At 33.9% G+C, this 14387-nt stretch overlaps 1 protein-coding gene across 1 annotated transcript in view; it reads right to left on the reverse strand.

Annotated features, from left to right (window-relative positions):
• Positions 1-2078: 2078 nt before the first annotated feature.
• The window catches only part of LOC139488842 (uncharacterized), a 15278-nt gene continuing 2969 nt past the window's right edge, over positions 2079-14387 (reverse strand). Inside the window, exons 2-7 of the mRNA XM_071274785.1 lie at positions 8447-8552; positions 7806-8038; positions 6456-6474; positions 5149-5179; positions 2896-3199; positions 2079-2260 (exon numbers count right to left, since the gene is read on the reverse strand). Of these exons, the coding sequence (XP_071130886.1) occupies positions 2247-2260; positions 2896-3199; positions 5149-5179; positions 6456-6474; positions 7806-8038; positions 8447-8552 (707 nt within the window). The 3' untranslated portion in view covers positions 2079-2246. The remainder of the gene's footprint in view (positions 2261-2895; positions 3200-5148; positions 5180-6455; positions 6475-7805; positions 8039-8446; positions 8553-14387) is intronic.

The following is a 14387-nucleotide window of genomic DNA, read 5'->3' on the forward strand; positions in this document are numbered from 1 at the left end:
ATAAACTTTTATAAACCACAACACAGAAACAAGTATGCCATCAATAGAGCGCAGTTAATGTCCATAGGAATTCTCACAACCTTCCGACAAACTTTATTCTGAAATTTACATATTAGAAGTTAGCAAAGGAAAATTTACCACTTTGATTATCTCATTACTCTTCAAGTCTGTTTAGTGTGTTTGTTCCCTAAATGTAATCACATTTTCGAATAAAAGAAAGGAAAATCAAACCATTTCAATTTTTGTGTAATAGATTAAAGGAAATTTCCACCGATACCGTAACTATCGATTATATCTCTTCGACTCTGGTCAGACAGTATAGTCAAGAGCTTTTTCAACTATCAAAACATTAATAACTATTCTTACCCGGATCACCTTTTCAAATAATTCATCAGCAGAATATTTTATTGCAGTACGGAGATTAATATCATTTCAAATCTTTATATGGTAACATTTTATTTTTAATATCATTCCTCATGAGGAATGTAAATGTAAAGGGTTATACTTCGGCGGGGGAAGACAACAATTGATGTTATCGTAAATGGTATTGCATTGCGGCATACGTGACTCTTGTCGGGTAGTATAGCCAAGAGCTGTCTAACCACGTCACATAATCATATTACTGAATCATATTAAGAAGAGAATGAGTGTACGTTAATAACGCAGCAGGCCATCAAAACTAACAAACCAGAGAAAAAAGTACGGTCTTTGACAAAAGATTAGTGGCTATCAAAACAAGATCAAGATCTAAATATCTTGTCAGAGTATCGACAAGTTTTGAACAAGCGTTAATGTACAAAAATGTCTCACGTACTTTAATTATCATGATTGAAGCTACGACGAAAGTTTTGTATATGAAGATTTAACTGTAACGCATAAACTTTACATTACCAATGATCCATGTAAATGGGCTTAAGATAGAAAAAAAATACTAGCCGGACGACTTCGCTTTAAAATAATTCCATTCTATCAATAAATATGATGTATCTACTGGTTAAGATATATAAGAACTAGTCATAACTGCAAAAATTAAAAAAAATGTCCAGTTAACCAAAAATAAGGTATCAAAGATCAGATGAAATCTGCTAGACGGAAATGTCCATATACATGTAACTAATCGTTCTATATCATTTTCTATAAATGTATGTCTGAGCGTCCCGCCTCAATATTTGTTCACACAACTTAAACCACTTACATTTAGGTACATGATACAGTATTAAAATGAATAATACATACTTTTGGTAGCAATAAAGTAAACTCCAAAAATTTATAACAAATCGTACATTTTTTATCGGATTGCCTTTTAATATACTTCCATTTTTACAATTTGTTTTAAGTCTAGTAGTTATATTTAGAAAAGCGTTAGTGCAAATGGTCATTTATGTATTACGATTTGAGTGTTCATAATATTTTCCAGCTCGAAAATAACCTCAGAGATCTTTAAGGAGGAATTCAATAAAACCAGTTTCTACAAAGACTCGAGAAGAATTAATGTCAACTTGAAGTTCAACGAAAGATAACTCAATTGGTTGTCGAAAAAGTGCACCAGTCTTTTATATTTGATTTCGAAATCTGTCAAATATGAGCGTGTGTGAAAATCGGTCAATTGTGCACTGGACCACTGAACTGTGCTCTTGTACAATCGACATGTCCAGTAAAACAAATGGTAAAGAAGTGCGGCTGTACAGGATGTATATCTACGCAGCCAAGTTCTATTAATTTAAGAGAGTTCCTCGTCCTCAGCGTGCATGGGTGATTAACCATTTGACGTCAAGCTAACAAAAATCAATCCATCATTTCAGTTTATAATGTGTTTATGCACCAATGTCGCGTCTGGGTTTTTCTGTAAGTTTTTTTTCAGTTATGTATTATATATATTTATTTGTTTGTAGTTGTGTACTTTAAACAAATTGCTATATGTCTTCCTTTTCAGTCGATCACGACAAAAACCGTTTTGCATTTTTTTTTACACAAATAGCCTTCCTGTACTGTAGTTTTCCGCTTGGATCAAGTTTGCTGTTCTGTTGACTAGGTTATATTACATGTATACGTGTGTTGGAAGATTGCAATACTTTAGATATATCATCACATTTATTAGATACTTTCTGTACATATATAAAAGTCATATAGAAATCGGAAATTATATAAAGGGACTTCATCATTTATCAACACACACTTGGTCAATTACTGCTACAACCTCACCGGCCTATCACATCAGTTTTCAGGACGAACATTTATAGTCCTTCTCAGAAGGCTGTAACTGAAAAAGGATAAATTAAATTAAATCCTGTTCTTTTAATTATCACACCGATCCTAATACCTAAATATAAATTAACTTATCTCATCTTTCTTTTATTATTTAAAACTGTTTATGTTAAGAAATGAAACTGCTTAACTTATGCTCATAGAATAAAATCCGCGTTCGTTACCATTCCTAAACTTTATGTTGTTCGGAGGTTTTCTCTGGTCTGTGTCTGTCATATTTGTTGTTTTGTTATAAATAAGGCCGTTGGTGTTTTTGATTTTATTTAGTGTTTATACAGCTGTCCTAAGTAATGATTCGTTTATTTAGTGTTTGTCGTTGGTTTATGTCTGTCATATTTTTTTAGCGTAAATTGGATTGTTTTAGATCAGACCCGTCTGTTTTTTGTTCGAACAGCTTTACAATTTTCATGTTCATGTTTTGGAGCCTTTTATAGATAATCCTGTAAAATGATGTTCATGATGTTTTTCTTTATATTGTTAAAAACCGTACGGTAAATAATATTTGTTTACATCGTTTGGACTTTTGATGGGTAGTTGGCTTGTAGGCAATCATACTACATTTTTGTAAAGATATATTAAGGTCAAAAAGGATATTCATTTTAAAAGCACTTTCTGATATTCCTTACATACCTCTCTCTTGTAATTCCCTATCATCACCAATGACACCATCATTTGTGAAATCTATGCTGGCTTCTATCACCTCAGCTTCAATATACACAGACGAGTGTTTGCCTTTATCCTTGACCCTTGCTGTTGAAGCAGACGATACACTCGAACTTTCTCCGTCACTCCGAGAAGATAATGGTACCGCTGTTGACGGATTTGTCAGCGATGAATAACGGATACCAGATGGGTTATGACCTCTCTGCCAGAGTGCACTGTCGTTATCAACTACGTCAACAACGACTTGCTGATTATCTATAACTACGGTTCTCTGTAATAAGTTACATATGTTTCAATTGTTGTCTCAGAATGTTATCTCATTATAAAGCGTTCAATACACTACAATCAATCAATTGTTTTATAGATATAAGAAGATGTGAATGAGTACTAATGCGAAAACTCGCCATCCAAGTCCCAATTTGTAAAAGTAAACCATTATAGATCAAAGTACGGTCTTCAACACGGAGCGCAGATATTTTAGTATCTTGGGTAACATTTTATTTTTCATAACCAAACTGCATTGTCGCATTTCTTTCCAGCAATATTATTTGGTTGAAAATGGTTTATAATGTCAATACTGCGATCAAAATATTGATTTTTTCAATCATGTTTCTTTCTATCGCACTAAAGCATACTTTGATATAAGCAAAAAATGTATCCATCAGTGTAATGACTTATTGAGATGCTGGTAGCATAATTTTCGCACAACCGCTTACACCAGTAAAAGAGATACTGGTCGATATGACATTGCACTAATGTGTGCACTCTTTTATATATCATACGATGGATAACACTGAGCAACAAAATGTTAGAGATTGTTGTTTTTACGTCACTCATATTCCGTCCTCCTAATGTATTGAAGACTTATGTAACAGTTAGAGTATTCTGTTACACAGTTCCGTTATTTATATAGTTCGTTTGATTATATTCTTAATCTATTTATGTGTTCCAGTCTAGGAGGATTATTCATCTTTAACGTTAAAACATCGTACCGTCGCTACCTTTCCCTCTCTCATACGTATCCGTTACAGGAAAATTGCAAGGTCATTACGATCACGAGGAACATTCCGTTGAGACGTCATCTTGGACACAATTCGTGGCTAACAACAGAGTGAGTTAATTCTAAAACATTGTATTTGAACCCTTCGAATTGCTATCTATATATTTGAACCTTTTCTCCGTGAAATACTTGAAATTTAACCGTTCTTGAAGTACAACATTTTCCCGCATTCAACGGATTGTGCTATCAATTACCTTTGACATTTTGTTATAATAACATTAATTGAACACATTGTAAAATTGTATTTTATTTGTTTTTCAGCTTTTTACCATTTGTTAGATTGGTTTAAGAATAAATTGTCAGCACCTAGCTGATATTCTTATTGCTTGAGCCCAATCGTGGTTATACTTAATGGTCAGGCCATTACATAGAGAGTTATCGATGCAATTAAAAAATAAACTTTAAAGTTACTACAAATACTTAGTTCCTGCGAAACATTAGATTCATGGCTTAGTTCCTCGAAACATTAGATTCATGGCTTAGTTTCTGCGAAACATTAGATTCATGGCCTAATTCCTGCGAAACATTAGATTCATGGCTTAGTTCCTGCGAAACATTAGATTCATGGCTTAGTTCCTGCGAAACATTAGATTCATGGCTTAGTTCCTGTGAAACATTAGATTCATGGCTTAGTTCCTGCGTAACATTAGATGCATGGCTTAGAACCTGTGAAACATTCGATTCATGGCTTAGTTCCTGCTTAACATTAGATACATGGGTCTATATTTAATACTTGACCATTATAATTATTCATCAAGTTGGAAACTGGGAAGTATAGACACTCGTCTCTGAATATATGTTTTCAAAATACCTTAATATCATATTAAGGTATACATGTATAAGGGGATAAAATCAGTGACAAGTGCATGCCTCAATAACGTTAATTCTAAAGCATGACTGTTCAGTTCAAAGGAGGTGTATTTGTATAGTATTACAATGTGATATATATGAAGTCACCAGTGAACAAAGATTTCATATTATGATGTGTGTAAGCGATGTGGACTAAAAAATATCCCCTAAATCAAGTTAAAGATTGTCCCTAAAAAACATATACTAACATCTTATACACATATCAGGTTTAAAGTTTCCGTAATATAAATATATATCTATCAAAACATTGTATAGCGAAACAAAAATACCAAGGACAAAAGAAGTCTTACCTGCAAAGTTGGTACTTCTTTTACTATATACCTGATAAAAAGTAAACAGATACGTTTGTTGAATTGTAATACAAAACAATAAGTTAGTATATTTGTTACATCATACATATTTTATCTAAGTTTCCATTACGATACAGCAGGCTGTCGGTTTAAATGTGCGTCTGACCATTATAATGCTTTAACCATCATAAAATTAGTTATTATGTATATCCTTCTCCCGTCCCACTACTAACCGTGTATGAAATAAGCCCCGCTTCCCTTTTACCTAATATTGAATATAAAGGGACGTAACCACTACTAACCGTGTTTGCAATAAGCCCCGCCTCCCTACTAACCTAATATCAAATATACACGGTCTCCACGAGGACGCTTTTAACCAATCATATTCCCAGAAATGTATAGGAGGTAAGATAAAATAAAATACACGTTACTTTATTTTAACGATTGAATTAGTGCTGACGAGGTGATTTTCTGTAATTAACTACAAATGTACACCAATTACGCTCGTTACAGCCGATGTCAATGAGTGTGTGGCTAAAAATAATATCTTTGTTTAGTTTGCTTTCTAGCTGAACCGTGAAGTAATTATTAGGTCAGGTATACTACCCTTCTTTTGAAGTAGCCTAGTCCTCTGGTCATCTGTCGGATTAGTCTACTCTCATAGAAGGGCAGTTTACATAACCTAACAATGACTTCACGGTTCAGATTTTAAGCAAGCTAACCAATGAGAATACCTTTGCCTAAACTCTCATTGAAATCGGCTGTAATATTATTCAACGCATGGAGCAACAAAACCAAACCGGCCAGAAAAGAAACATAACACCTAGTGCATAAACACAATTCAGTAACTGAAAATCTATAAACGCAATGTTTTTTTTTTAATCATAAAAAGTAATTTAAGTCCAAAACGTTATGTCAATAATGATATTAATACTCCCAATATTTAAAGATTATTCATAAAGTTAGTGTAAGAATTCGACACGAACTGATCAAGTTGGGTTATTTTAGCCAGAATTCTAAATGATATTGGGAAAAAAACACAAAACCTCGCCAATATTGCATAAATATGGACCAACTTGAACAGGCTTGCACTATCTTTTTTTTTTTATATCTGTTATTTTGTTATCGTGGTTCATTAGAGAATCTAGTAAGATTCAAATGATACTATCATGAAGGTATTCTGGCTGTGATACATACATGTATGCAACAAGCATTTATTTTGTTCAATGCAAGTTATTGTAAACTTGTCGTTAAATAGTATGAATGCATGTACGAATAAATTATACATGTAATGAGAAAAAACTTACCCATTTGGATGTCTTAATTCTGCAAATTAAAAAAATATATACACTGTTGATATCCGATGGTATTTTAGTACAGTCATATCACTGAGATTCATAATTTTAATACAGAGTCAACTAAATTATTGAAAATAATAGGAGCAAAATATTCTTCATTTAATAATGTAGATATTATTACAAGATAACCTAAGAAATACACCTACTTGACGGACTTGGCTCTTTGGGCAAAGCACTCTACTTGCAGCGATACTAAACTTAGTTACGATGAAATAAAAAAAAACCAAGGCAACTTGGTATAACTGCATGTCAATGACACTAATGTCATTTCCACATCAAAGGAATCATGTGTGGAATTACAGGTCTCTGTACGGCCAACATATCATAAGTAAGGAAGCTGTAAGAGACCACGTGATGACCAAATATCAAGCAATTAAAAAGAGAAAACAAACGGTTTAATTTATACTGCAACAGTAAACGCTATGGCAGGCAGCAAATCGCGACAGTTACTTGCTTACAAACTCTTTCCTTAGAACCAGGACTGTTCAAGTATGAAAGGATTAAACATTTTTGTGAGCTCTCAGCTGTTCTCTTACGTTGGACAGTGGTGAAGCAACACACCCGTAGATCAGTTGGAAAGGGCTCAGCTCGTGAAATCCTTGTTCAAGTCCGTACTTTTGTACATCTTCTGAATGCTGTCTTTTTACATTCTAACATTCATGTTCACATGAATAAAAAACAAGGATGATTGAAAAGTAATTCATTATCGTTGAAAGACTTCCTCGCAATATCATGGAATATATTTAAAGAAAACTGTGACATATGCTAATTAGACACAGAGGCACACACACAAAATACAAAAGCATCTAGAATTTAACATAATGAATGGTTTTCAATTGCTACACATATCACATGTCTGATAGTAAAATTGTGTATGTAGACCAAATCGAGGAAAATAAACTCATCATAGATACCAGGATTAAATTTTGTATTAACGCCAGACGCGCGTTTCGTATGCAAAATACTCATCAGTGACCTTCGAATCCAAAAAAGTTAAAAAGGCCAAATTAAGTACGAAGTTGAAAAGCATTGAGGACCAAAATTCCTAAAAGTTTTGCCAAATACAGTGAAGGTAATCTATTCCTGAGGTAGAAACGACTTAGTATTTCAAAAATTCAAAAGTTTTGTAAACAGTTAATTTATAAATATGACCCAAAACATAGTCAGTTATCAAGTGTCTTCCATTGATTAGAAGATTAACTTATATATTATGTTGGGATTGTTTGTGTAGATGAATAAGATTCTGTTTTAGAATTTAACAATACATGCAACAGCCTGTCTAATAATATAATGTATTACCTCTGCGCCATGATCCAGGTATCTGTGGGCGTGTTCTGTGTAAATTGTTCATTTCCATATCCAAATCTCCATTTTGTTTATCTTTTATTGCATGTTTTTGTTTTATTTGTTCTTTCATCTGACGCTTGAATCTTTTTCTTTTCTCTATCTTTGCTAATCTTTCTTGTTCTATCCATGCTCTTGGAACCTTAAAACGTCCCCGTTTTAACTGTACTTTTTTATATGCATCTCTCCTATTTAGAAAACAAGAGAAAACAAATGACCTATTACTATAACGTCTTGTTAACATATTAAATATATTTTTAATTCAATTTACATAACGTATCAGCTATACTAAATTCGACAATAACACATTGCTTAAGTTGGTAGGTTTGCTCATTACATGTTTTAGTGGACCACAACGCTTCAAACGACAACCCAAATTGATTATGGAACAAATCTTGCAACAGATGCATTAAGGATCGTCTTTGCTAAATCTGTAAGTACAGTTTTTGGTGTCTTCATTCTTTGTTTTGTTTTTATATCAGTTTACGAGTTGATATACCGTCATTTCGTTCCTGTATACCACTCGTTTCTTCCATTGTTTGTAATTTAAATAAACAGATGTTCAGATAACCTATGTAATGCGTAAATAAGATTACCAAATCGCAAAAATTACAGCTGCTAATATCACAAGACAGAACAGAACCCCAGCAACTGTTGAGGCTGCTACAACACCGGTAAATGAGTCATCTTCACAGGCAATACCTATGAAACACAAATAGAATGCACCTTTGAAATACAAAATATTGTTATTAATATGTATATTACTATTATAGATTTTAAGACACTACAATGATTTATATTTTTATAAAAAATAATGCTAAGAGTTATAGAATCATTTTCACAACAGCGTGGACCATATACAATTTCTTGGACTATTGCAGACTGAGTGAGCCAAAATAATCACTAATATCGGTATCCAATGACAAACAAGTTAAATGATTCAGTAGGATTACCAACCAAAGTATTACGGTTGTCCACACTGTTATGAAAATGATTCGATGCACCGTCAGAATGTGTTGAAAGGGACTGTATGTACAATGAATTATCAAATATAAATCTTTTTCATATACCAATAATTGAATATAGGGTATTCCTATTTACTTTCAAAACAGATACATAAGTATGTGCAACTCAGTACATGTAGTACGCTTTTGATTTAATTTTGCTTTAAAGGTGTATTTCTAATGCTTCGAATGTTTAATAGTTTGTATATTTTTTTAACAAACGCAATACACGCCTCGATAGTCTCATAAATGTTAATTTATTCTGAAGCACTTATGAGCTAATTAAAATTTCGTTATAGCTTACTTTAGCCATTCATTTGAAAAGAACATCACAATAAACAATCCATCTTATTGTAGCTAGTGTAACGTGTAACCGGGCGGGGACGTTTAGATATTTTTATCCTCGGGTTCATACCAGTTTCCTGGGATTTGAAAAGCAATTCAAAAGTTCTAAAGTCAATAAAAAGTTTACACTATCACTATCAAATATGAAACAAATACTATACTACATCAAAACGAATTTCAACACCTATTAACCTAACCCGAACCTGTTGAATTAAAACTGTATAATACCCTTTCAGTCCTACTGTTTGAAACTATAGTCTGAAATCTAAATGTATGGAACTGGTTTGTAACCTAAATGTATGAAACTGGTCTGAAACCTAAATGTATGGAACGGGTCTGAAACCTAAATGTATGGAACGGGTCTGAAACCTAAATGTGTATATGAAACTGGTCAGACGGTTTAGAACTATTGTCTGAAACCTAAATATTTGGAACTGGTCTGAAACCTAAATGTTTGAAACTGGTCAGACGGTTTGGAACTATTGTCTGAAACCTAAATGTTTGGAACTGGTCTGAAACCTAAATGTTTGGAACTATTCAAACTGTTGTAAACTTTCGACGTATGAAACTTTATTAAAATATATTTATAAAACTGTTGGAACAGGGTAGCACTAAGGTATGATTTAACAGCAAACACTCACTGTAATAGTGAGAGATGTGGAACGCAAAACCTTAGCACTAACCCTGTTTATACAACTTCTACGGAACCGAAACTATCTATATTTTCTCAACAGGTTTCAAACACTCCACTTTGTTTGACAAATCCTGCTACTCGTCTTTAAAAATTTACGGTCCTACCTTTCTAGTCTTCTTCTATCAACGTCTCTGATAAGAATGACAACTTACACTGGATAGCTACCCACTATTTATACTTCGAACGCGGACCTCGAAGAGAGCACCCTAGCAACAACTGTACAGGTAAAGCGTCTGATAGCAACCACGGATAAAGGGATGATTTTTAATGCCGTTTTCAATGATAAAGAGATCAAATGGGAAATTCAAAGAGGTTTCGAAAAATATACAACTGTAGAAATATTATAACCTTCTGAAACTGTAAATTCGTAACACTACCCACGCCTCCGATTTCATGCGTCCTCGCATGAGTTTACAATTTTGTTTTGACTAAATTAAAACACAATCAGAACGTCAACGGTCCAAGTTAACACTAGCTGACACCATACCAAGGTCCTACTTTTAACCTCAATTTTTCCACTCATTCCGCAGAATACCTCTCCCAGCAACTGTTTGTACACCGAGGGTTATACCATGATAACAAACTAATGGCTTTCCTACAACAATATATCGACAAGCGTCAGACGTATGGTTACCTTAGCCTACTAACAGTTCCGGGGTTCCTGTCAGCCTCTTTCAACTAGGATGTTCTTTCTGTTTTGTTAGCTTAGTTCCTATTTTCCAAATATCATACTTTTATTCATATTTGTACAAGCAACTGAATACTGAACTTAAATTAAATTTTGACCAGATATAACCGTTTCAAATATAATATTTTGAGTACCACTTGAAAAGTTGTGTTGCAAACAAAACGGTTTAAAACAATTTTTCCTCACAACAGGCCACTTACGGACCCCTCAATAAGAGTTGTTATAAAGGGTTCTTTAACGTGCACAGGACGTGGTACTTCCTGAACACGGGACCTCGAATTTAACGTCCCTATCCGACGGACGGACAGTCATAGACAATCACAAAATACTCAACAAAAATGCTCGACAAATCCCACCGCTGCCACCATTTGTAACGTGTAACCGGGCGGGGACGTTTAGATATTTTTATCCTCGGGTTCGTACCAGTTTCCTGGGATTTGAAAAGCCATTCAAAAGTTCTAAAGTCAATAAAAAGTTTACACTATCACTATCAAATATAAAAAACAAATACTATACTACATAAAAACGAATTTCAACACCTATCAACCTAACCCGAACCTGTTGAATTAAAACTGTTTAATACCCTTTCAGTCCTACTGTTTGAAACTATAGTCTGAAATCTAAAAGTAATGGAACTGGTTTGTAACCTAAATGTATGAAACTGGTCTAAAACCTAAATGTATGGAACGGGTCTGAAACCTAAATGTGTATATGAAACTGGTCAGACGGTTTTGGAACTATTGTCTGAAACCTAAATGTTTGGAACTGGTCTGAAACCTAAATGTTTGGAACTGGTCTGAAACCTAAATGTTTGGAACTATTCAAACTGTTGTAAACTTTCGACGTATGAAACTTTATTAAAATATATTTATAAAACTGTTGGAACAGGGTAGCACTAAGGTATGGTTTAACAGCAAACACTCACTGCAATAGTGAGAGATATGGAACGCAAAACCTTAGCACTAACCCTGTTTATACAACTTCTAAGGAACCGAAACTATCTATATTTTCTCAACAGGTTTCAAACACTCCACTTTGTTTGACAAATCCTGCTACTCGTCTTTAAAAATTAACGGTCCTACCTTTCTAGTCTTCTTCTATCAACGTCTCTGATAAGAATGACAACTTACACTGGATAGCTACCCACTATTTATACTTCGAACGCGGACCTCGAAGAGAGCCCCCTAGCAACAACTGTACAGGTATCTTGATCTTGATCTTGATCTTGATAGGTTTACGGTGAAACATCCAAGGATATTAATACACCGCGCGTGCGTCAAGTAATTTACTTAAGTTGGACCCCCCTTACAATTTCACTAAAGGTTTTAGCTGGTAAAGCGTCTGATAGCAACCACGGATAAAGGGATGATTTTTAATGCCGCTTTCAATGATAAAGAGATCAAATGGGAAATTCAAAGAGGTTTCGAAAAATATACAACTGTAGAAATATTATAACCTTCTGAAACTGTAAATTCGTAACACTACCCACGCCTTCGATTTCATGCGTCCTCGCATGAGTTTACAATTTTGTTTTGACTAAATTAAAACACAATCAGAACGTCAACGGTCCACGTTAACACTAGCTGACACCATACCAAGGTCCTACTTTTAACCTCAATTTTTCCACTCATTCCGCAGAATACCTCTCTCAGCAACTGTTTGTACACCGAGGATTATACCATGATAACAAACTAATGGCTTTCCTACAACAATCTATCGACAAGCGTCAGACCTAGGGGTACCTTAGCCTACTAACAGTTCCGGGGTTCCTGTCAGCCTCTTTCGACTAGCATGTTCTTTCTGTTTTGTTAGCTAAGTTCCTATTTTCCAAATATCATATTACTTTTATTCACACTGGTGTAAAATTTAAATCATATAGCATTTATTTTCTTAATAAAGGTATAAGATGAAGGGCGAAGGACTGGTGATCCCTGTAATACACTCAGTTCACTGATAATTCTGTATAATACAAACGTAAAATTGAGGACATATATAGTCTGTTTATCAGATATAAAGTTCCTGGTATGGTGTATCCTATATTCCGGTTACCAGTGCAGTACGGTCTGGTGTATAAATACAGATACACAGGTCCCGCTAGCAAATAATATTTGAAGTGACAAATAACGTGGATAGCAATGAGGTTCAACAGTAGGTGCATGGTGTGCGTCCTATTAACATTTTAGTAAACTAACCTTCCTAAAATTGAGAGAATGATGTGGCAGAAATTACCTCAAGAATAAAATTCATACACCATAACTGTGAAAGTATAACAGGGCATGATACATACAAACATGTATCAAGCATATACATCAAGCACGGGGAACATGGTATGACATTTAAACGGACTAAAAAGTATTTGGAACGAGGACAAATAAAAAAGAGTATGAATTCAATCAGGAATATAGGTCCCTGTCCAACACCTGCGTTGTTATTGCAACATGGACGTTTGTATATTGTAAGTACTAAGGATTGATATGACGATGTACATGTGGGTAGGATATTATATTACACTTATATTTTCTAGAGTATTGCCAAATTGAACTTAGAAAGTCTTTGCCCTGTCTGCAGCTCTTAGCTTACAACTACCCAATACTGGTATATCGACACCATCATAACATATATATTGGATTGCACATTTCGTATGATACAATACATTTGCATTTGCACGTTAGTAAATGTTTCAGATTCTTTTAATTATACGGAACAGTATACGTGTATCGTATGCGTGAAGAGAGAAATATATAGGACAAGAAATAAGAACACTTTATTCACAAGAAATGCTAAAAATGACTAGCTATCAGTAGTACAGTGATTTTTATATGACTATTATATATCAAAGTATGACAGTTGTTATCTTTTGATTTGCCATTTGATTATGGACTATCTGTTTTGAATTTTCCTCGGAGTTCGGTATTTGTTTTATTATACTTTTTTAATTTCTCTGTACCGATGTGAAGCATTTGCTGGATGAGAAATAAAAGATTTTAAAGCACTTTGAATTATACTCGAGGTGTATGCTATCTCTTAATCTCGGGGTGTGGGCATAATGAAGTCATATAGCCTTACTTACGAATATCGTAGTGCTAAAAGGGAGTGAGTGCTATATACTATTTGCGAGTATCACAGAGACATTACATAATTTCTTGTGCAATTTGTTCGTGTAATTCCAGTCAAAACATACTATGTAACCTATGTAAGATCAATTGTAATTCTCACTTTTCATTTGCATCAATAGCAATCAATATATATAAAGCATGAATAAAATAATAATATTCAAATGGGGGCGTTTGTTATTTCATAACTGCACCTACACATGTAGCTTAACTTTTAAATTAAAACCTACTGTGGTTACACTTTTACATTAAAAATTATGTACACCATATTAAAGTTATGCATATTAAGTGTGTGTAAAACCACGTTAACATGGTTAAAGCTATCATTTTAATTATTTATTATCAAAACAATCATAGTACGGTATAAACTTGTCAATCTTTTGAGAAAGTAGTATGCCCTGAGCAAATTGGAAGTCCTTAGACATACATTATTCTTTGATGTCACTTAATTATGGCTTACATGAATGTGTATGCATAACTAGGTGTAAACAAGTGAATACAGTGTGTCTGCAGGTGTTAAAAAGAATGCGGTTGTTTCGTTCTTCTTTTCCTTTGTTTTCTTATTTTTCACATTAATAAAGGGGTATGATGCAAAAACGGATGGAGTTTTAGACACTTTTACAATAGTTATCAAAGGTACCAGGATTATAATTTAATACGCCAGACGCGCGTTTCGTCTACATAAGACTCATC

The sequence above is a fragment of the Mytilus edulis genome, chromosome 9, assembly GCF_963676685.1.
Source record: "Mytilus edulis chromosome 9, xbMytEdul2.2, whole genome shotgun sequence".
Lineage (NCBI taxonomy): Eukaryota > Metazoa > Mollusca > Bivalvia > Mytilida > Mytilidae > Mytilus > Mytilus edulis.